This window comes from Zychaea mexicana (assembly GCF_025766255.1).
Source record: "Zychaea mexicana strain RSA 1403 chromosome Unknown BDB00scaffold_10, whole genome shotgun sequence".
In the NCBI taxonomy this organism is placed as follows: domain Eukaryota; kingdom Fungi; phylum Mucoromycota; class Mucoromycetes; order Mucorales; family Lichtheimiaceae; genus Zychaea; species Zychaea mexicana.
The window spans coordinates 361,524-384,613 of record NW_026516673.1 but is presented as its reverse complement, the minus strand read 5'-3'; the positions used below and the strand labels follow the sequence as shown (position 1 = coordinate 384,613).

At 41.2% G+C, this 23,090-nt stretch overlaps 5 protein-coding genes across 5 annotated transcripts; 4 read left to right on the top strand and 1 right to left on the bottom strand.

Annotated features, from left to right (window-relative positions):
- Positions 1-3,637: 3,637 nt before the first annotated feature.
- BDB00DRAFT_20978 (uncharacterized protein) lies at positions 3,638-5,331 on the bottom strand. The gene is made up of 5 exons (XM_053116470.1): positions 5,196-5,331; positions 4,980-5,049; positions 4,809-4,829; positions 3,988-4,158; positions 3,638-3,847 (listed from the first exon to the last, which is right to left on the bottom strand). The coding sequence occupies exons 1-5, from the start codon at positions 5,278-5,280 to the stop codon at positions 3,697-3,699; spliced, it is 498 nt and encodes a 165-aa protein (XP_052983503.1). The 5' UTR covers positions 5,281-5,331; the 3' UTR covers positions 3,638-3,696.
- A 64-nt stretch (positions 5,332-5,395) lies between these two features.
- BDB00DRAFT_805617 (uncharacterized protein) lies at positions 5,396-8,189 on the top strand. Its single transcript, XM_053122202.1, has 12 exons — positions 5,396-5,727; positions 5,783-5,830; positions 5,898-5,936; positions 5,993-6,118; positions 6,207-6,278; positions 6,339-6,442; positions 6,513-6,687; positions 6,740-6,840; positions 6,963-7,088; positions 7,153-7,418; positions 7,480-7,622; positions 7,945-8,189. Exons 1-12 carry the CDS (start codon positions 5,692-5,694, stop codon positions 8,059-8,061), a joined length of 1,353 nt encoding a protein of 450 aa, XP_052983502.1. The 5' UTR covers positions 5,396-5,691; the 3' UTR covers positions 8,062-8,189.
- Positions 8,190-15,316: 7,127 nt separating this feature from the next.
- Positions 15,317-17,210, top strand: BDB00DRAFT_926108 (uncharacterized protein). Its single transcript, XM_053128832.1, has 3 exons — positions 15,317-16,307; positions 16,394-16,600; positions 16,719-17,210. Exons 1-3 carry the CDS (start codon positions 15,620-15,622, stop codon positions 16,901-16,903), a joined length of 1,080 nt encoding a protein of 359 aa, XP_052983501.1. The 5' UTR covers positions 15,317-15,619; the 3' UTR covers positions 16,904-17,210.
- Positions 17,211-18,686: 1,476 nt separating this feature from the next.
- On the top strand, positions 18,687-19,265 carry BDB00DRAFT_805613 (uncharacterized protein). The gene has a single exon (XM_053122201.1). It carries the CDS (start codon positions 18,848-18,850, stop codon positions 19,082-19,084), a length of 237 nt encoding a protein of 78 aa, XP_052983500.1. The 5' UTR covers positions 18,687-18,847; the 3' UTR covers positions 19,085-19,265.
- Positions 19,266-20,003: 738 nt separating this feature from the next.
- Positions 20,004-21,804, top strand: BDB00DRAFT_805612 (uncharacterized protein). The gene has a single exon (XM_053122200.1). The coding sequence runs from the start codon at positions 20,182-20,184 to the stop codon at positions 21,589-21,591; it is 1,410 nt and encodes a 469-aa protein (XP_052983499.1). The 5' UTR covers positions 20,004-20,181; the 3' UTR covers positions 21,592-21,804.
- Positions 21,805-23,090: the final 1,286 nt, after the last annotated feature.

Here is a 23,090-nt window from a genome sequence, read left to right as displayed (position 1 = left end):
AAATTTTTTTGATTAGATATGTTTGACCTCAATAAGAAGTCAACCCTGGCTAAGGTGTTGACATTGACCTTATGTAGAAGTTGAAATTTATCTCTGCTAAAATTTGAGGTTCTCAGAAAAAGGTTGACCGTATCGGGGGTTGACATTAAAGGGGTTGACATTAAAGGGGGTCCACTGTATTATTATTTAAAAATATACTTAATTTATTAGTATCAAGGACAATTTTGTCATTGTTGAATGTGATTGTGTTGTTCATGTTTAATATTATAAGGTGTTATTTTTATATGATAAAAAAAATTCAATTTTTATTTTTTCAAAATTTTAAATATATGCATGCTAAGACATACATAATTTAATTTTATGAAAATTATTTTGGTTATACTAACTTTGTGTGGCTACTCGTTCAATTAGTACCAATAAGTCGGGGCATGATTATTATAACCCTGCCCGGTCCCCAATGCATTACCTTTGAGCTTGACCCTCCGGACTTAGCACCTTCAGCGATCTGGTTGGTCGTAATAATATCACCACAAAAAGACGATGATACTAATCATATACTCACCTGGCTTTTTAAATACTCCCAGTCTGGTTGCTCCGTCTTACTATAGTTCTAGATATGTGTACAATATGAGCAAAGTAAATATGCAATATTTCATGTCTAATACCTTCACATCCAATTCGTCAACCAGCTTTTTGAACATTCTTATCCAAAAGTTTCGAATGTCAGCATCTCCAGGAGTACCACTTGTGAATGCCTCAGGCGCGTAATCGTAGAATTTCTTCAACGTCACCGCATCTTTCTCTTGTCCTATATACTTTTTAAAGCCTACAGCATTCCTTTAGATATATATCCGGTTATTGTATACGTTCTAACTCACTCTCTTGTATGTTGATCATGTCAATGATGCAATTGGAGGACAGTTGCCTAGAAACACGAACTGGGAGGAAGAATTAATAGCTATGCAACGGACTCACAGCCGTAGCTACTGGCCGCAGCAACTTCTAAACACCGCTATTTCTGACCTCATGGTTGTGACAGAGACATCTTCAACCTTGGGCTAAACCTCACCATAATCTCTCGAGCTTCTACAATTATCTCTCCTTTAATCACTATGAAGTTGATAACTACTTAAGTATTATAACGTACATTAGTGCTCTGGGAATACAACAACGAGCAACAATTTGCTGTTTGTTTGGGAACATCAAAGATTCGCTGGATTTATGTATGGCTCCGTTTATTGCTCACACAAACTGTCCTGATGAATTTATGATCACTACTGCTCATTTCAAATGCTAAGAATCGCAATTCATGCTACTGCTTTGTTTAAACTTTTTCTTTTATTGCGAGAACCCTTGTTACACCTATTTCAGAATACGCCCAAGTAGACGGGTGTGGGATATTGAGCCTACGTAGTCCGTTTTCTTCATCTGTCTTCTATTTCTTTTCTTCAAGTGGACGGGTGTGGAATCTGGACGTACGTCGTCCTTATCCCTGAACATGCATCTGAGACCTTCTCTTACACAGAAATGATATCTAACTAGTAACACGCAAAACTCATATCTTTTATTTGCTAGGCTTGTCTCATCATCTTTTATTTCAGGCAATTGTGAGAAAGACACTACTGGCGCACCCGCTAAGTCCTTTTATTTGGCAAAGTTAGAGGTTTCAAAAACAAGCGTTAGTCACGAACTTTGCTAACGATCAATTTGGCACACTACCCTGCCCTGAGAGCTATTTTTGCCCGCAAATAACGTTTGACACAAATTTGTTCAGGATTTTGTAAAAGCTAGCGTAAATCATACGTTTACCTATCACACCCGTGACTACGTGGCAAAGTTTATTGCAGTTAGATACTACGGCTCGCCACTAACTGCGTATTTAATCATATTTTTCTTTTTGGTAGCCGCAGTTTACGCAGCAACATCAAAAGAGCATCTGGTTACAGTAATAGATAAAGAATAGGAGGGAATGGGATTATATTGAAAAATGAATGACAAATGGCAATCATAAATTATGTGATCCTGTCCCCGTCTTTATATATACGTTGAGTAATCATGAGCTAGTTACGTCTACAAGTTGGTTTGTCGGCAAACCGATATGATATGCTTTGCCCGCTCCCGTGCATGCAGATGAGTTTCTCCAACCTTGTTAATGTCGTGGTAACGTATCAACGAGCGGGAGGTAGAGTAACTGTATGAAATCTTGAGCCATATGTCGTAATGACCTTTGTAAACCTTCCCTACGATAAGTAGCTTTTAATTAATATACATATTCTGCACGCATCACAGCAAATAATATTCAGCTCACATCCAGATCATGCTAATCCTATACTCGGTCATCAAAGCAATGGCTAACGTAATGCTGCATTATAGCTCCAAATCGTCGTCGAAAATTCTGATGAATGCCTCCTTCAAGCGAGTTCGTGTGATGAACCGTAAGACGGTGCTTATCTTTTCTTCTTGCTTGCTACAACAGCACGTCTGGTGGATCACGTAGATATATGTTGCTGGTTCTCTCCAGTAGGTCATCTTTTAAAGGAACAAAGGCGGTTAATATATCGTAAACAGGGTATAGAACTTTGATTGAAGGGCAAAACGCGTCGAAGCTGTGCATGTACTCAAGCACTGCTTTTTTGCCGAGATAAACATATAACTGCTCGAAAATACTTTTAAAAATCAGATTGATATTTACCTTATTCAAATAATTTGCCTTGGGTCTCTAATGCTTTTTTCATATCGACCAGGTCAGCCCGATCAAGCAATAACACCACATCCGTGAGCTTTCTTTGGAAATACAACCCTCAAGCGATGTTTCTTTGGCAACGATATCTTTTTGAGAGCGTGCCAAGCGTCTTGCCCTATTCGTGCTGTTATTTATTTCCGTGTCACTTCGTTGGAAGTTGGATGGAAACAGTTTCGTACAGTAACGATACCATTACTCTTACTCTCATCATCGATAGATGAGGATGACGGACGATCCGTGTTGTAAATGTTGGTGGTTGTAGTCGCTGCTACACTCAATGTCATCGTCGTCTTCGCTATCCGTCGCGCTCATCAAGTCGTCATCATCAACAGCGTTCTAACTAGCCTAAATATTATCATATGAGTTAAAAAGTGTTTGAACAGAATGTGAAATTTCAATACGAAACTACTAACCATCATCTCTTCGGCAAAACTCTGTAGCTCTGGCTTGCACTTTCATTTGATTCTGAAAGAATAATGGACTCATCGACTCCCTCATTATGATTTTGCTATGATTTTAAAGAGTCGAAGTGAACATGATACGAAAGGGAGGGGAACCAAATGACGATGGTGTCTGTGCATCACAAAGCTGCAAAGGTGCGCCCGGTACGGGCTCCGACGTTTGCTCTCATTGGTCGTGGGAGATATAGAAAACTGCAAGCAGAATCTAGCGTTCCGGAGCTTGGTATTACACTGAAAGCCTACATCAAGTCGCTAGTTAATAGTTAAGGTATTGACTTAAGTAACTGCTATATTTCATGAGGCTCACCTTCAATCAAGTAACCTATACATGTAATTTACCGGTTGTCGATGCCGCCTTGAACCATTCTGTTTAGTGCTTATATTGTTCCGTAATCTAAATAATGTCTAAGATAAAGAGAGAAAAAGAGACTACTGAGGCTTTGTCTGGTAAACAATGAGCGTGCCCGTGACAACGACATGGTAAGTCATCCCTCAGTCGGCACTGAGAATGATGTGGCGAGGAAGATCACTTACAGAGACCATACTCGGCTCCTTGCAAGTCCATAAAACGAGTATTGTCGTGCGCAGCAACGGATGGGTCCATGGGACATGGTCACTCTTACCAGCGTCCAAAGTCGGATAACTTTATATAAGCAATTGATTAGTATATACATACGCCTTATCGCATACATATTATGGTCTTTCTCTTATGATCACGCACGCTCCTTCTCTTTCTCCCACTCTGCAGTGACCTCCCAAAGCCGAGACGACCGAAAGTCTTACCTATCACAGGATTTCAAAGAAGGTGTAGTAGATTCAAATGCACCGTTGACAACAGTCATCTTGGTGTGACGATACAAACGGCACAAGATGTTGATCCAGGTTGCACGCGGTTTTAAGGTTGAGGTACCACGCAATACCGAGAATACATGCTGACTTGCCAATGCAGTCCTACTACAGAAATTATAAATCAATTCATATCGCTTTTTACATCTCATCCATTTGAAGAAAAGAAATAGAAGAAGATGAGGGATAAGGACGACGTAGGCCCAATATTCCACACCATCCGGTTGAAGAAAAGAAATAGCAGAAAGATGAGGAATACGGACGACGTAGGCCCAATATTCCACACCCATTCACTTGAAGAAAAGAAATAGAAGAAAGGTGAGGTTTACGGACGACGTAGGCCCAATATTCCACACCAGTCCACTTGAAGAAAAGAAATAGAAGATGAGAGATACGGACGACGTAGGCCCAATATTCCACACCCATCCACTTGAAGAAAAGAAATAGAAGAAAGGTGAGGTTTACGGACGACGTAGGCCCAATATTCCACACCAGTCCACTCGCAGAAGAATGATGAGGGATACGGACGACGTAGGCCCAATATTCCACACCCATCCACTGAATAAAAAAAAATAGAAAAAAGATGAGGTTTACGGACGACGTAGGCCCAATATTCCACACCATCCGGTTGAAGAAAAGAAATAGAAGACAGGTGAGGTTTACGGACGACGTAGGCCCAATATTCCACACCAGTCCACTTGAAGAAAAGGAACAAAAGAGAGATGAGGGATACGGACGACATAGGCCCAATATCTCACACACGTTCACTTGGACGTATTCTGAAATAGGCATAACAGAGGTCCTCGCAATAAAATGAAAAATGTTCAGAGAAAGGAATAGTATAAATTGCGATACTTAGCGTTTGTAATTAACTGTAATGATCATAAATTCATCAGGACAGTTTGTGTGAGCAATAAACGGAGCCATACATAAATCCAGCGAATCTTGACGTTCCCAAACAAACAGCAAATTGTTGCTCGTTGCTGTATTCCCTGAGCACTAATGTACGTTAGAAATATTCTTAATTAATTATCAACTTCATAGTGATTTAAGGGGAAATAATTGTAGAATCACACACACACACACACACATATATATATATATATATATATATTCATAAAATTAACTACATGAAGGTAACGTACATGTTTCGCAGCGACTCCTTGATACATCTTGTATCATCGCTTCCGCCGTGAGAAATGCTATCGATGATCTCGGTACGCTGCGCATATTTTCTTTTTGCAGCCTATTATTATTGGTGAGTACGTAGGCACTCCGAATTACTACAAGGTTGAAGATATCTCCGTCACAACCATGAGGCCAGAAATAGCGGTGTTTAGAAGTTGCTGCGGCCAGTAGCTACGGCTGTGAGTCCGTTGCATAGCTACTAATTCTTCCTCCCAGTTCGTGTTTCTAGGCAACTGTCCTCCAATTGCATCATTGACATGATCAACATACAAGAGAGTGAGTTAGAACGTATACAATAACCGGATATATATCTAAAGGAATGCTGTAGGCTTTAAAAAGTATATAGGACAAGAGAAAGATGCGGTGACGTTGAAGAAATTCTACGATTACGCGCCTGAGGCATTCACAAGTAGTACTCCTGGAGATGCTGACATTCGAAACTTTTGGACAAGAATGTTCAAAAAGCTGGTCGACAAATTGGATGTGAAGGTATTAGACATGAAATATTGCATATTCACTTTGCTCATATTGTACACATATCTAGAACTATAGCAAGACGGAGCAACCAGACTGGGAGTATTTGAAAAGCCAGGTGAGTATATGATTAGTATCATCGTCTTTTTGTGGAAAATGAAACTGATATTATTACGACCAACTAGATCGCTGAAGGTGCTGAGTCCGGAGGGTCAAGCTCAAAGGTAATGCATTGCACTGTCTTCCACCATCACATACTAATTGGATTTGTATTACCCAGGGTTCCCTCGGTAAGAGGTCTTTTGAAGAACAGCGAACAAATTCGACATCGACATCCGCAGCAGCATCCGCCTCAATTAGCAACGGCACTACACCGACGACTTCAACAGACAGTACGAACAAGCGCGTAAGTAGCAGTAGAAGCTACAAGCTATCGATGTATCATATAAATGTTAAGAAACTCCAATTGTATATCCTATCCATCCTTTGAATAGCGCAAAAAGTTGACTGACTATCTTGTGGAGAACTCAGCACCTGTTATAACTTTGCATGAGGGTATAGCGAAGGTAAAAGGCTCTATTTATGCCATACATCACATTGAGGACGCTAAATCTTGTAATTTGAAGTGGGAAGTTGCTGGCGTAACAATCTCCGAAAAACTGCTAGATTACCGTCAAGCAACAATCGTGAAAGCAGAAAGCAAATGCCTCGATACGTATCAAGAGGAACTGTGAGTAACTGATCGCATAATTAGTAAAAAATGCCGAATTGTATGCTAACTTTGTCAACTATACCTCTAGTTCGATCAACAGTATTTTTCTATTCGATGCCATTCACAGCGTATATCCTAGCTCATGCTTAGAATACGGCTTCAAATCTGCCACGTGGGAAGCCATAACTGAAGAATGCCACGAACTGTACCCTCTCGAACAATTGTCGGATTCAATTGAAGCTACAATCAGCAAATTTGCAAAGGTAGTAATTCTCGATTAAAAAGGAGTGCCTACGTACTCACCAATAATAATAGGCTGCAAAAAGAAAATATGCGCAGTGTACCGAGATCATCGATAGCATTCCTCACGGCGGAGGCGATGATACAAGATGTATCAAGGAGTCGCTGCGAAACATGTACGTTACCTTCATGTAGTTAATTTTATGAATATATATATATATATATATATATATGTGTGTGTGTGTGTGTGTTTGTATGTGTGCATATACATACTTATACCTTCAAATATTATTTTTAGTGTTTCAGTGTACTCCCCAAGATCTTCAAAGAAAACGGATAAAGCCGAAAGCACGTTTTCTATCTCTGCGGTATACCCATTGGTGCTGTCATTCCTTGAAGAAACTGATATGACAACAAGAGTAGGGTACAGTATCAAATGGTATGATGGCATAATCGGTATCCTCAATTAACTTCCTGTGTACATTTAGCACCGACGGCAGGGCACATCGCGAAAAAACAGAAAGCTCTGGAAAAGGGGGTTACCAGTTTTCGGACCTGTCGGTAAATTTCGAATATGGCTTAATGCCAAAGCAAGGTTTGTTGATCGTTGAGATCAAACCACCGCACAAAGTCCGCACTGGCAGCAGACCCGACTTAGTCAAACTTGCCAATGAGATGAAAGACTCATTGGACAAGATGGTACAAGACGGCGTCGACAATCCTAAAATCACGATTTTAGGGTTACTAGTAGAAGGTGAGCTATATAAGATGAAGCGATTACTTAAAGCAATACCATAACCTGCAATTTGTTGTAGGCTTTCGATGTACACTATTTGTCATGGATCTCAAGTACCAAGCAGTGTACCGTTTGATCCCACTTGCAGTTTTTTACATCCCCCGCGATTTGCACGATTTTGACGTTCTCTCCAGCAGCTTCGAAGCATTGGTAACCATGCGGGTAAGTGGGCTCTTGAGCTTTGCAAAAGTAAAAGGTTTACCGTCGCAAATACGGTAACACCCATCGAGAACTTTTGGTGCTTTTTAACGTTTTCAAATTTCCTCGATTGATGTCAATGCGTCAAACGATAATATTATTGATTTCAGGCGATTCTGCTAGCAGAAGCATGGTATCGCATTTAAAAGGCTCAAGAATACATTCATTAGTTTGGACCACAGTATTCTCGTATCTTTTAAATGCTATATCGTTGCTGGCTGCAATTCTTTAAGTTGGAGGGTTTTGCCTAATTTTATGATAACTAACCACCAATACACCAATATAGCAAATGGTCTCGGCTAATGCCAATCTGTGCTTTGACTTTCACAGAAACAAAAAGCGAGAGATCATCCGCGGAAAACATATAATCCAATCTTGCCGCCCGAAAAATGGTGAAAAATAAGAAAGGTCGATCCGTCCTAGGATCATGGCCCGGCAGATAATACATAGCACACTTCACATATATCCTATCACAGACTCAATATTTCATTTCTACATTGCCGAAAATATATCATATCTATCTACTACCACATTCCATCGTCAATAGCTTGCTTTTGTGAAAGAGTTTGTTTAGTATGCTCTCCATTGGTAAGTAAGCACAGAGACACCGACCATCCATAGCCGGTCATTGTATGGCAAGAGCTACAGCACATTTTCCTGAAAATTAATATTGGTGAACTGAATAATGTATTTGATCCCGTCACTTTTGTAATTTCATAGGTTGAAAGCACTATATACTACTATTATACATCATAGTGTACACATAGTTGCTCCGGCAGATCCAAATCGCTAAACTAAAGTGTTAAATGTATACCAAAACCCTGCAGGATCTAGTGACTCTGGTGATAGAAGAAAGGGTTGATGGTGATGGCTGTATTTGCCGAGATTCATCTGTTTTGGAATATATTTGCAAAGAGCCGCAACTTCTGTTTTCTGTTGATCAGCCACAGATATTGGAGTAAGGCGGAGGCTACAAGCCGCAGACTTCTAAAAGTTCATAAAGAAATTTGAGTATGTATAGGCACGCTATACATTTTTATAGCGTATGTCAATTGCGTGCACATGTACAAACGTCCCTAGAATTGGGGACATTGAGTACATGCTACACCTCTATGTCCAGCTGCTACTATTTCTTGACGAAAACAGTTCTAAAGTTAGTTTCATCACCAAAAACATTTTTTAACGTTATTATCTGAAATCAAAACAATATGCACTTCAGGCGCGATATACACATTAGCACCTGTTATGGTCGACATACATTTTATAGCATATACTCGAACTGTAATGGAAGGAGCATATGTGTCTACGCTTTGGAAGAGGCTGATCGTCGTCATGATGACAATTATCACTAGTCATCACTCCTTATTATTTTAATCTATATCACAGATACTGTATATGGGAGCATATGGTATGGGTATATTACATGGCTCTTTATTCTCCTTTAAACCACTTTTCAATGTGCTATGGTCACTATCACTCTGGTTTGTCTGTTCCAATCGTTTTTCTGCAAGTTGTGTATGCCCTGGTACATTTCATTGCTAATACATAATTTATGCTTGTACCCACATCCATCAAACTTTCCTATGTTATGTGCATAAAACGGTAGCTCTATATGATAGGTATTATAATCATTACCTGGATTTTCAACGTGTTCGGGTTCGATTGTTCTTGCTCTGAAACAAGATGTTTCATTCTTGTGAAGATATGTTTGTGCAGAGAGGTATTTTATTCATTATCGTCGGCTTGTCGTTTGCTTTCATTGGTGGTGTTGTAGACATCTTGCTTTTTCTTAGGTATGTTAACAGTCAAGTCCGTGTTTGGACAACGAATACGCTTCGCTGAAGCCTTGATAATGTTTAGAACTGAATTTTTATTAGAGCACCTGCAGCGGTCGCTGTTAAGAACCTGTTATGTTAAATTTAACAGTTCATTTAACAGCCAAACCTTGCAGCGGTTGCTGTTAACGTCCTGTTAAATTTAACAGTTTCTTGAATCGAGAAAAAGGACTTGAAAAATAAAGCTATATCTCACTTCATTCTTTGTTTGTATTCTTCAAATTGAACAACACTACTTCTAACGCCACCCTTCTGTCTGACGTTTCTGCCGCTGCCCCCTGCTCAGGAGAAAGGGCAAAGCTTTTATTAAAACCAACGACGTGTGAAATTAACAGCTTCGTAACAGTAACCGCTGCACGAAATGCCCTGATGTTAAGCTGTTACGCACTGTTAAGAGGGCTGTTAAACTCGGGAATTTAACAGTTTCGTAACAGCGACCGCTGCAGGTGCTCTTAGAGGACAAAGGTTTGTAGATATTCTTTGTTGGTTTTGGACTTCAGACCAAGAGAAGCATTTTAACGGCTTCAGCAACCAATCATTGATAAGTTGATTGGTGAGGTCGGTATTGTACAGCTGCTAAGGTGGCTCATGTCGACGTCAGCAGAGTGTTGCTTTCTTATAAAAAAGTTCGAGAATCGATCTCTGCATTACGTTTAACTTATACATATGTGCTCGTTCAATTGTAGTTTATGAAGGGTATACCTTTCTGGCCTGCTTATGGGTGTATAAATATATTTACTTTGTTGGGGTTTACTTTGCTCTAGCATTGTCTATGCGAAGCTTTCTATGAAGCGCAGGAATTGGAAAGTCGCCCCAGCAAGCTAATCGACAGATTCATCAGCCTGCAGCTCTTCACCGATCGCGCAAGTTTGCTGACGGTTCCAACCGATAAATGCCATGATTGTTATACGTGTTGGTTCTTAAGCTCTTTAAGACAAAAGCGGTGTCGAAACAGAATTTTGGGTTCTGACTCGAAATTTATATGCTGTCCTTCTTTCTCTGAGTATCTTTTAGGTGGTAGGGACCACTCTTTTCACTTATACTACATACTACAAAGACTGCCCATGCCTTCTAGAGGAGTAGAATAACGTAATAACTGCTGATGTAGAGCAGGAAACAGCAACCTCCATAATCTAAGAAGAACTAGGCATATAGCCTGGTGATGGTGGCTGCTTAGCAATACGAAAGATACTACGATGTGTAAGCTGAAAAAAAGTCGATAAGTGCGTTGCTTTTCTCCACACAAATATACGCACACGTCTACATTAATACTTGACTCACTAAATGACAGTCGTCCATTCGCGAACAAAAGCGTACGTACCACGCCCTACCGCAAAGAATTTACAAATGTATAACTACACCATAGCTATCATATACTCGCTAAGCTCTGTCTTGCCGAACGCGGTAGAGAAAATATTAACTGGCTTTGCTACTTGCCAATCCATAATAAAAGCGTCCAGGCGCGCAAACTCCTGTCATAAATTGATCTCTTTAGATTAACATGCTAATATACTTTGTAGCTAAGTCATTTGTAGAGATAGTAGGTTCGACATTCACAAAGGGAATTACTACGCGCACGACAAAACTTGACCTCGCGCACGATATTGTTTTTGATAGTTTAGTATTCCGTAGTTGCCGTGCGCACCGTCTCTTGCACAGTTTGGAAGACCCTGCTCACGACAGAACTATGATGATATATACCGAGTTACTTGAATGTTAACATATCGTGTATCCAAATGGCAAGCAAACAACTTTGTGCCAACATAAGTACTATGATATAGTGAAGCACAAGCGAGACGATTCCTTAGTCAGCACAAAAAGACGTAACTAAGACTATAGAAAAGTGAGTAGACGGTGCACCAAGTGTTCACCATTTAATATCAATGACGATAGTATTGGCTGCAAAGACATATCCTGTGTTCGTGTTCAACTTGCCAGAGCTAGGGCTGTCATGTAATTCTATTCAAGTAAAATTTTGACGCTCAGTGTAATATTCGACGTATATATATTGAAAGATGATAATAATGTGTCGACCAAATAGTTGAATATTTGGAGGGCGAAGAACAAAACATGTAGTAAGAAATAAGGGATCAGAAAAATAGGTGTTTCAATGATTATAAAGAACAATTAAATCCGGAGACAAGGCACAAGAGCTTAATTATGAGACAAGAAGAACAGAAATCGTCGAGTACGTTGAGGTAAACGACAACTGCCAAAAAAATTGTCGTACGAGATCAATTTTTGTCGTGTGCAGGGTCTTTCAAACTGTGCGAGAGACTGTGCCCACGACAACTGCGGAATACTAAAGTACCAAAAAAATGTCGTGCGCGAGGTCAAGTTTTGTCGTGCGCGTAGTAATTCCCTTTACAAATTTCAGTATTACTATGGATTTATATCATCACACTCAATGAATATCAGAAACGTGAGGTGAGCATAAACTGTATGATTTTGTTTGCGGGAAAAATGGATGAGTTATGACCATTAGTCTCAAGTCTTTTTTGCCATTGCATTGATTTGGTGAGAATGACAGTGATAGCTGAAGAAACTGCGTGTGCTTTTGTTGCCATAAAAGTTACAGTGTATATAGTTTCTTCGATGGCATCGGAAAATGGTTTTGGATCTTCCTGCTTCTTTTATGGCTCTTGTCCCGAATGTGCGATAGTTTGGGGGCTGGGAATGAGTATGATATGTAAATAAACAGAAAAATGGGTGATCGAATTGGCAAGTTTATTTATAAAGTTTTCCTGTTATTCTTTCTCGTTTGTCACTCTCTTTTGAAAAACGCGACAATAGTAAGCGGATGGGATCCTATTCTTCGTCAAAAGAGGAGGTCTGTAATATTTGACACAAATTATATGCAAGTTAAACGCTTCATCCTTGTGCATTTGAAGAGAGAGAACGGTTTACATAAACTCTTGACAAAGACAACAGCAACCGTGTAAATATACTGTATATACGACTATATAAATCTTGAACTGTGCGTGCGTTTTCTCTCTCTTTTTTTCTGTATTTCTTACTCTCTTTTGCTCAAGTATTATTTCATTATGAGAAATGATTATTTACTAGGATGATACAGTACCATGTTTTTGCTTAGCGCGTTTCTTTTGCACCATAGGCGCGCGCACGCACACGTCTTGCAGCGTACACCAGTTTCGTATGGTTATGGCTGAGTATTTTCCTTCATTGTTAAAAACGGTAAAAGATATGGATGGCTCTATTGATGGAAGGAAGAAACAGTCAGTCTATGCTGTTATGGTGGTGGCTGGTACGTTTAATGTTGTAACATAAAGTGTATTGAACAGCAGCAGCAGCAGCAGCAGGGATCACTCGGACTTTCAGAGAATTAGGGAACCCAAAATTGATAAGGAGCGATCTAATAATGCCAATGCTGCATGTTATGCATGGAGATGGCTCAATAGTACATAGTCGCTATAGTGTAATAGTTTTAATAGGTTACACGCACGCGCAAAACTCTGTGCAGCAGTCCGCCATACATTACTACCACTGAAAAGGCCACGACGATGATAAAATATAATAGCGATAATAATTAGAGGGCAAACACTGCATTATATATAAATGCAAGGACTCTACTAGAAAAGAAAGTGCAACAGTGAATATGAAAAAAGGAACCATACGCGTTTGACGTTCTTTCCCTTATATCTTCTTCCATCTTAACATTATCATTATCAGTTTAGCTAGTAGCGATGGTACTAAGAAAAGTAGTATTGTCACTCTGCTTCCGGGTTATGTTCCCTCATCTCTTTTCTTCAACCTTTTCGTATCGAGTCCGCTGCCTAAAGATCGAAAAATCGGCGCTCTGCAGTTTGTACTACTGTATTTAAGGTACTCTTCACATCTGAAGGGAGAATAGGTAAAAGTAGTATATATCTTTAGAAAAAGAAGAATAGGGGATGCTGGTAAAGTCCAAAAAGTGTCTCCGTCAACATACGCTGTCATGAAGTACAGTCGACGTTCTACGAGATCAGCGCACATCTGCTTCTAAGTGCTGCGACTGATGTTTATTATTATCTAAGACCGTGAGGAGCTCCCTGCTGCAACCAGCAGGATTTTTTTTTGCATAGTACACAGATGGGGGTCCACTACAGATAATGCACACATTTCACAGAGCCAAAAGGGAGGGAGTAGGGAATGGCTAGGTGGGGAAGAGAAAGTAGGCCGGTGATGGTTCTATACCAAGTTGATGGTGGGTGTCTATACATACCCTTCCCCCACTCTATGTCTATTTCTCACATTCCCTCTCTTATCTCCCCGTTCTCCTCTTTCGTTGTTCCCAATACATTGCATAATTTCTCCTAGTCTGGCGATTGGATTCCACCCATGTTGCGTGTATATCTCGGAATTCATCGGTCAGGAAACGACCATCCGGCTGCATCATCGACGACCCTTACGATGTTTTCTCAATTGATGATTGAGAGAATTTGATAAATAAAAAATCACATTACAAAATAATTGCATTTGCAACCAAGGGCCGTTGCTGCCGCACCAACACTCTAGATTGTACTTTTACTTTTCCCGCCTTTCTTTATCTGCTGCTAGCCTACTAATAAAGGATGTACAGCAGATGAACATAGTAGCATTAATGTTGCAGTCTGAATTAGGATTATCATGCGATCAGTTTCTATCCAATCGGCAGCAGCTATCCTGCTATTCCCTTCTGGTGAGGGCCAAAAACACACACGCACACATTACGCATTGCACACCACATACAAAAATAAAGAGGGGAAGGGAGGGATTTCCGAGGGTCATGTAATGTATGTAAGAAAAAAAAATGCACATTTGTAGAAAAGAGAGAAACATATATTGTCGGAACATTGCCGGATCGGCTTCCGTCGAGTTCGACGCAGCAGTAGTACACACAAGTAGAAAATTGATTTTCTTTCTTTAGCCTTTCTATTAGCACTTCTATTTATCATTTGCTAGCACATCAACAACAACAACAAAAGCTGCAGTAGCGGCAACTCTTTTCTTAATGCTGTTGATGTCCTCAATAAGCCTTTTTATTCCATCAGCAACAGCAAATTGGTATATTGCACACAAGAGCAAAATAAGGATGGAAAAGAAACTTTGATAATTCTAAACTCACAATTTCATTTTCGCTGTATATCCACTATATGGACAGTGGTACTAACTAACATTTTGAACTAGAACATTTAGTATAGTCTGGGTCGGATGTTCCTCTTGTTGTGCTATTCTGTGCTACTTGATGCCGAGCTGTGGGTACCCATATTACACCTGATACAAATTGACCCCTTCTTCTGGATAAGAATTCACAAAAAATAATGCCATACATATTGATACTGCGTGGCACGCTGCGTTCCCACGGGCCTATCCTTATAAAAAAGTAATTAATATTTTGGTTATTATTGCTGTTGTTACAGTATACATAAAAACAGATACGCAGTCAGGATTACGCTTGTTCAACAAATAATAAGAAGAAAAAGCATATGAATGGCAACCCGTCAACAAAGCAGCCGATTTGTGCATGGCATGTCTAGTACATATACTCTCCCATTAATCTTACAAGAAGAACTCAAAAACCCATCCCACTCCTTTTCCTCCGATGCAGCACCGACGGTTGGATGATCCCGTGTGTGTGTGTGTGTCTGACAATTGGCGACTCCGTATCCATATCGCGTGTATATGCGGTAACCATGGATCGTACATAATTGCCACGGGCAACCTACATAAAGCTTGTACATACCTGTAATAAGCTGGATCATCACTCCCGCCCTTTTAACTCCCAACTCCTTATAATTGGGTGGCCAAGAGAGTCACACACACACACACACTCTCTCTCTCTCTCTCTCTCTCTCTCTCTCTTTCTCTCTCGTTGCGTTCTTTCCTTTTCTCTAACCCCCCCCTCCTCTGTTTCTTCTTTTTATTTTAAGCCAGTAGGGACAATTTATTACATACAATCAAAACATACATTCAAGTGTACTGTAGCAAATATATATAAAGAAGAGAAAATAACATTTCAAAATTGGTTTTTGCTTTTCCATCGTATACACGCACGGATTTCAGATATCTACTTGGTCATCATCCCTATTTTTCCTCTTCCTACTATTACTACTACTACTGCCATTACCTTGTTTCCCCCTTCTCTATATGCCGTTCCCGCCAAGCAGCCCCAACTCTTTTCCACATTACATTCTAAATGAGGACCCTCGTTTCATTGCGATCCATCAAAGCATGAAAGAACAGCAGCAGCCGCATTCGCTAAGCCGATCCAAAAGCACCGGGTCATCTTCAATGGCCTACAACTCGACCAATGTGCCTCCTCGTCGCTTGAGCTCAGGCTCAGCATGCGAAGTATGTCGTAAACGTAAAACAAAATGTGATGGCGGTAACCCCTGTGCGTTCTGCGCCGCCAACGGAATTGAGTGCGTGCATCGAGCAACGCGTCGGAAAAAGTCATCCTTAGCCATTGGCAGCACGACGTCAACGTTTGATAATCCAACGACGACCAATAGTAGCCGAACTATCGCCATCACTAATACATCAACGAATTTTGTCAGCAGAAATCATACTGCTGCCAGTAGTACAAGCAACTGTAGCAGTAACAGCAATAATAGTAACAATATCGATTCCGTGATGAGCGCTCGTGCTACTACAACTACTACAACAACAACAATACCAACTGCTGCCGCTGCTGATATTACTCCTACTCCATCTGCTGCTTCAGCAATGGATATTGGCAGGACAGTACCACCAGGTAGTGCTGGTATTAGTATTGGCGATAATGCTGCTGGTACTGCTATCATTGGTGGAGCCCCTTCTTGGGTCAAGGAGCTAGGTTTGTTTTTGTCAACTAGGTAGAGGATTACACAAAACATCATCTGATGTTTGGACTCACCGCCATTATCCTGGTTTGTTTGATAGAAGGTCCGAGCAGAAGCAATCTTTCAAAACAGACCAGTTGCCCTTCGTTGATCGTCACTACGCATTGGTCACCTACAACTCCTCCCCCTCCGTCATTAACGCCAAACGATCAGCCCCGAGGGTATATCGCAGTCACCGCGGCCCATCCATTAGGTTCTGACAGTAGGAGAGTGCATCGAGCAAAAGAGGAAATACCAAGCATGATGGGTGAGTTTTTCTCTTTCTCTCTTTTGCATCCCCAGCCCTTTGTTTTTGCTTTGTTTATACGTGGCACGTGGCACGTGGTCGATCGCTTGCTGAACGTATTATGCCTCTCTTTTACTAGATCAACTTTCATGTCGGACTTTTTCCGCTGCAGCCTTTGTCGATCATCGGACAAACTATCCTATCTATCCACTCTCCTCGTCAACGACGACAAGCAACCGGTCAGACATCCGTGCGTCTTCATCTTCATCTTCATCACCATCAAGTACTTCACCTTCTTTTCGTGCTGACGCCCAAAACTTTTAAACCTTTGCTAAAATTATTTATTTAAAAGACGAGCGAATTCTCTCTCTTATTTTCTTGTACACAATATGCCTTCTTTTTCTTTCCTTATTTATTATGTACATCCACATCGAAAAATCTTTAGCTACCTCCTTTTTTTTCTTATACAACATCATATAGGCCCCCTCTCCTTCTTCATGTTCATACTTACATACTACTATACACACTCAGAGAAAACTACACAATGTTTATTATTTTCATCCCATGAAATACAGCTTTTTTATGATGCAGCACCATGAATCAAATGTAAGATAAAATAATAATAAATTATATCGCTTTTTGCTATACTATATGCTATTACCTGTAATGGATGTTAGAAAAATTCGCAGCATCGGCAACTTGTCTTTTTCGGTTCTTATTGTTTATACATACAGTACGTAAAAAAACTGAAAGTACATAAGCTGCACCATTGTTAGATACTTTACCTCTGATGTTGCTGCTGCTGCCTTGAAGCTGCTCATGCATTTATGCACAGAATATACAAGTGTACATATGCACCACAGACGTTACATTTCTCACAAGAATCAGATTTTTCTAGTATTATGTACTACGTACACTACACAGTAGTACTTGCCAATTGCAATAACACCTTATATGTAATAGGTGGCATGTATTTGAACAAGACTTTTTCAAGTGACTAAGGTTCGTATGATAGAGGCAGTATTCCAACATAAAATAAGCCCGATTACATCACAGTACACAACATTATTATCAATGCAAAACACTCGATCTCGAAATTGATCGCTTAATGATCGGTCCACCTATCCAACTTTTTAGCTTTTTTATTTCTGCAGCATTTTTAAGAGTTTAGGCCCTGCAAATATCAGGAGGGTACCTTTGCACCTTAATCAACCAAAAATTTCTCAAATAGGCGATAGTTTCCGAAACACGGGTCGACGACAATAATCACTTAACGGTGATTGATTGATAGAAAGGCTGTTAGAGCGTATATAAACATAGCGGCAGAGTTTTGGTAACTTTGCCAGTCGGAAGAATATATGTGTGCGAACACAGATTCATGGTCTAAATCGGGAGTATGTACGCAGCTTCTAGATATTTTATCAACGCAGAGGAGTCGGTTGAAGATGCATTTGAAGATGGTGCGTGAACTGTAGTGTGTTAGGCGTATCTGTTGAAAGGGGAGATAGTGCAAATATCAAGGGAAGTCGGTTATTGTATAAGGGATCCGTATCTTTATGTAACTCTTTCTCAAAAAGAACGACAGCACATCCTGCCAAGTAACGAACCCCGAAGAAAGGGTCCATTCATTGCTGTAACCGCTTTTCCCGGTGACGAGGAACTTACGGTGTTATACCATCAATTATGTTTCACAGTGAATAAAGAAGAATCAGTAATATACATATAACTTTATAAAATGATTACTTGAGATATATATTTGTTCTTAAGGAAGCATTTATATCTACATATCAGCAGATATACGATAAGATAGGATCGTATACAGAAGGAAAGAGAGGAATTTAGCCTCTCGGTTTCCGCGGCATGAGGTTCTGTGCCGCGCTGTACTTATTAAGCATCAACCATAATGAATTACCAACCACCGTGTTGTTATTATTTAAAAAACCCCTTATTTTAACAACTAACTTTATCTCATGATGTCACTGTTACTCACAGAACGTTTATCTTATCTGCTTACTTATTTCTAGGAATAAACATATGACGTTGTTTTAATGTTATATAATAAACCGGCGAACGGAAGAATAATAAGCCTTTCCGTCTTTTCTCTCTCCTCATTTTTCCTACCTAATATAATATTGAAGTTAACTATTAGTGCACTATGTACGCCCATAAGCTCGTTGGGGGTTTCTTATTCCGGCAGGGAGAAGATGATGGTGAGCGTGAGTGTGCCATCTAGGGATTTTGCAGCAGGGGCTGAAGCAGAGGGACGCGATGTACTACCTTACAGACAAAGCTGTGAGAACCAGTCATTTTCACTCTTTTCTTTTTATACTCAATACGGCAGCAGGCCGAGCGTTGTTGTTGCTGCTGTCGTTGTGTTGGATGACTTGTTATGTACATACCTTTCCCCCCCTGTGCAACCGTGACACCATTGCACGGAGGAACCAAAAGTGGGTTATGACATTTTCATCATCCCAACAAACAGTGCACCATCACCATGACGGCTAGATGGACTGCAAATGCTATGTGAGGCACAAACGGTGTCTAGATCCACCCCTATCAGTCATTGCCTGTCGTCCTACTACTACATATTACGAGAAAACTGGTGTCCTTGGCAGCAACACAAGGTGCTGTATAAGTTGCCATAGTTACTCATCGCACAAAGAAACCTATCAAATATCCGTTAATGAGCAAACAATGCTGATCAAGCAAACCTATTAAAAAGCTGAGATGGGGGCAGCAGCAACAGTGGATGGAGACGTTCCCAACAAACAAATGAATCATGCTCGGAAGTCGGAGTTGCACAATCCCTTTCCATGCGCGTGTAGGCGTTTCTCTCTGTAAAGCCGTATAAGCCGCGGGCAGCAGCAGCAGCAGCAACAAACAACAGGCCTTGGATTTGAAATTCGAAGGCAGATAGAGATCTTGGATGTCTCCCACATCCACAAGGGCAAGTGAACCCCCTTAAATTTCTTACTTCAGACTAAGACATAGGCTGTGCCAGAGCCATTATTATATTACTATCATCGCTTAGCACTCTCATTCCCCCCGCCCAAAAAGACAAACTAAACCAGGTCCCCAGCAATAAAAGGTCTAGTAGTAATGATAAAAATCTCCCATGTACACACAGTATCAACAGTACGTCGCAAGCCGTATCACGCCACCCCGTGGTGTGTTTTTGCACAAATAAAAGAATTATCGCCAAACGTGCAGCAATCACGATCTTGTGATTAGATCAAAAGAGCCAATCAGAAGCTAGCGCGATCTTGGGGGTTGATGTCCACCAATCATGTTATGCTTATCGTGAGAAAGCAAATCACTCCGCGGACAAGGGATTTCGCGTGCGACATGCACCCCACCCGCCCCCCTCTTCTGCTGGCTTATAAAGGAACTTTTGCGAACCCGTCGTTTTCTTCTTTCTCCAACGACTACCTTCTTCTTCCTTCTTCTTCCAACCACTTTCACGCTAGCCAACACTCTTGTTAAGAAAACAACAACAGCGCCCTTTGCCTCTTATACAACTCCTCTACCGTGCACACACCCATCCATACTCTTACAACCCCACGAATCTACCCTTGACTTGTATTCCCCAACCTGATAAATCTATGCGCCATCTGTCCATTGAACTACTTGAACTCATTGCCGAAAACTGCCAGTCCTCTAAAGATATATCCCAGCTCTCCCGCGTGAATCAGCAGCATCATGCCGCTGCCATCCGATCTCTCTTCCACACCGTTGCCATCAAGACCCCTCAGCAGTACGCCGCATTCCTGGGCCACAGAGATTTATTCCGAAAGAGAGGCTGGCTGAAGCATGTACGCTGTCTCGACCTTTCAAGCTACTCCGCACGCGGTTCCGGATGGACCGAAGCCAAAGCCAAGGCGATTGTCGAGCCACACTCGCTGGCCCAATTACTCATCGATTGCGTCAATCTTACCCAACTGTACGTCGGAGAAGAGATGATGCAGGCCTTTGTCGAGCCGATTGTGATCAGGGCTATCTTTAACGGCCATCCAAGACTGGAGGTGCTGGATTTCACGGGTTTCTGTGACCGCAAGTTTACCGATGCGATGGCTCATGTGTTTAGCGGCGACGGTAGCAACAAGAAGAACAAGAAGGATGGCGACGAGCTCCTGCTTGCCATGGACGAGGATGAGGATCTGCTTGAGCTGGAGTCCCAGCTGCCGGAAAACACGGTGATGCCGCCCCGATTGAACCGGATATCATTCTACATGTGCATGGCGCTGTCCCAATCCTCATTCTTCATCCCATTCTTTGGACAGCTCGCCAAGAACGAGCTCACCCGCCTCGATTTGGCCAACACCAAGATCACAAGCGAGCTGTTCAACCATCTCGACCCGACCTCGCTCACCCACCTCAACCTGCAAGGATGCCACGGTATCAGCTGCTGCTCAGCCTTTCTGCCATTCCTCAGCCAGGCCAAGGATCTGATCGAGCTCAACCTCAACATGAGTTTCAACGGGATTGGCGGATCGAACTTTTGCTCCGAGTGCCTGGCTCATTTGGTGTCCATGGATATGCCACGGCTCCGAACACTCAATTTGGGCGGCCATGGTAACATGGATGACCACGTGCTTTCAAACTTTTGTGAGGCCAATGCGCGTCGCTTAGAATACTTTTCGCTTGCATCCACCAAGCAGGTTACCGTTGATGCCCTGCTCAAGCTGCTGGGTCGCATGCCGCAGCTCAAGTACCTGAACCTGGCCCACACTTGGTTCGCCTTGGATCTCAAATACCTTGTCTGCGTCCTCCAGAGCACGCACACGGATAAAAGGCACCCCGGCATCTATGCTGATTTGAAGGTCATCGAGGTTAGCCCCGGCAATAGCCGCTATCCACAACAGATTCAAGAGTGGAAGCTAGTGCATCATGGCCGACGCTCGTACTACAGCCGAGGCCAAGTCGACCCCCGCTTTTATTATTCCAACAAGCTGTTGCTTTTGGACCAGATACCCTCTTCACCAATGACAAAGTACTGGAGCTACTCAAACTGATCTCTTGTTTAGTCATTCCCTACCACACATTCATGCATTTTGCGTTTCATTTATACATATTTTTTTCTTCATAGCACATTCTCATCCACTACATCATCCTTTCTTTCTTTTGTTTGCATTCTTTCTTTCTCCTTGAGCTGGTAACAGTAACTTAATAATAATATACTCAAAAACAATAATAAAAAAATGGCTTTGTTCATTTTAATCGTCTAATATAATGTATACAGTAATATCTCTTTTTCTTTGCTGTTTTAATCATGAGATACTGTTTTATTTGGTCATTCGATATTTGAAAGGGAAAGTAACCTGACGTGTAGAAAATCAGTCTATCCGTTTAAATTAGCTTGTTTCTCAATGCAAACATTTCTCAGTACCATGCTGACGGAAAGAATGTATATATTGGCTACATATGATCTATAACACAATATTCTGCTCTAGTCTGCTTTTAAGAAGAAGAAGAAGAAGAACAATGGTAGTTTAGGGACTAGTACATATAACTGCAGTATGGAACGCGCCTGACATATGGCTTACACGATCGCGTGCTCTCATGCAGCAAGAGCATCCCTCCCGCGGAGTATCATTTGCCGATCCTGAAAGTGTTATCTTTATCAGTGCTGTTGTATCTGACAATGCAGGAACATGTCAATAATTCTGTAAGAAGTGTTCAAGATTATGCTGCGCACCATATAAAACATACTTTACTGCATATCAAAGGTAAAATCACTGGCTGTACGCTTGTTCTCGCTCGCTTGTCGATAGCGCTATTGTGGGGTGGTAGTGGCCTCTACCTTTCAACCAAAGAAGGTTTGTTCGCGTACGACGCAACACCCAATTTTGAATAGACATCCGCTTCTCTTCATTCCTTGAAAACTCGTTAATATTGACAAGCTCTGTTCGGTTAAACATGGATTGCCTCTCCCTCTGCATATACGATTCAACGCCATCCAATTTAACTGCTGCAGCACCCGTCAACAACAAGCAATTATAACGACATGAACCAAAAGCTTACAATATCGCCAAGAATAAAGTAAAACAAGTAATTAGGATGGGTTGGGGTTTCATCCAAGTTGGATTTGTCATACTAGCGATGCTGTGTTTATTGACATTATCTGTACCAGTCTTTTTTTCGCAAAGGTCTGAATTATTGTGCTTAAGGGAAAAAGGTCATTTGAAAGCCATGAACTACTTATTACCCGATTTACAAATTGCTCAAGCGCAAATATTCACTTAACGAAGCGGAGGGACGAATTTATCTAATTGACCACAAGTGAACGTACCGGATAATGCTCACTGGCAGAAGTGGTAATGTGTGTATCAGCAGTAATATGTGTATTTACAAGATGCCATTTGTGTACTGCCTATTCTGTAGAAAGATGTACCATACCTACCATCATACCCAGCATTCAGGCGACTGTTGTATTTAATCGCATTACGTAACTTGCGATAGACACATATAACCCCTCCGATCTGTCGCATAATGAAACCTCGCCAAAATTGCT

Bases quoted from the DNA above. Each gene is read 5' to 3' on its own strand.
- BDB00DRAFT_20978 (XM_053116470.1), bottom strand. From the start codon at position 5,280: ATGCGCAGCGTACCGAGATCATCGATAGCATTTCTCACGGCGGAAGCG. The intron at 5,050-5,195 runs GTACGTTACCTT...AACGTACATTAG, and splicing joins AAGGAGTCGCTGCGAAACAT to TGCTCAGGGAATACAGCAAC. The intron at 3,848-3,987 runs GTAAGACTTTCG...GCTTATATAAAG, and splicing joins TCTTTGAAATCCTGTGATAG to TTATCCGACTTTGGACGCTG.
- BDB00DRAFT_805613 (XM_053122201.1), top strand. From the start codon at position 18,848: ATGTACTACCTTACAGACAAAGCTGTGAGAACCAGTCATTTTCACTCT.
- BDB00DRAFT_926108 (XM_053128832.1), top strand. From the start codon at position 15,620: ATGCCGTTCCCGCCAAGCAGCCCCAACTCTTTTCCACATTACATTCTA. The intron at 16,308-16,393 runs GTTTGTTTTTGT...TTTGTTTGATAG, and splicing joins TTCTTGGGTCAAGGAGCTAG to AAGGTCCGAGCAGAAGCAAT. The intron at 16,601-16,718 runs GTGAGTTTTTCT...CTCTTTTACTAG, and splicing joins GGAAATACCAAGCATGATGG to ATCAACTTTCATGTCGGACT.
- BDB00DRAFT_805617 (XM_053122202.1), top strand. From the start codon at position 5,692: ATGTTCAAAAAGCTGGTCGACAAATTGGATGTGAAG. The intron at 5,937-5,992 runs GTAATGCATTGC...TGTATTACCCAG, and splicing joins CCGGAGGGTCAAGCTCAAAG to GGTTCCCTCGGTAAGAGGTC. The intron at 7,089-7,152 runs GTACAGTATCAA...GTGTACATTTAG, and splicing joins GATATGACAACAAGAGTAGG to CACCGACGGCAGGGCACATC.
- BDB00DRAFT_805612 (XM_053122200.1), top strand. From the start codon at position 20,182: ATGCGCCATCTGTCCATTGAACTACTTGAACTCATTGCCGAAAACTGC.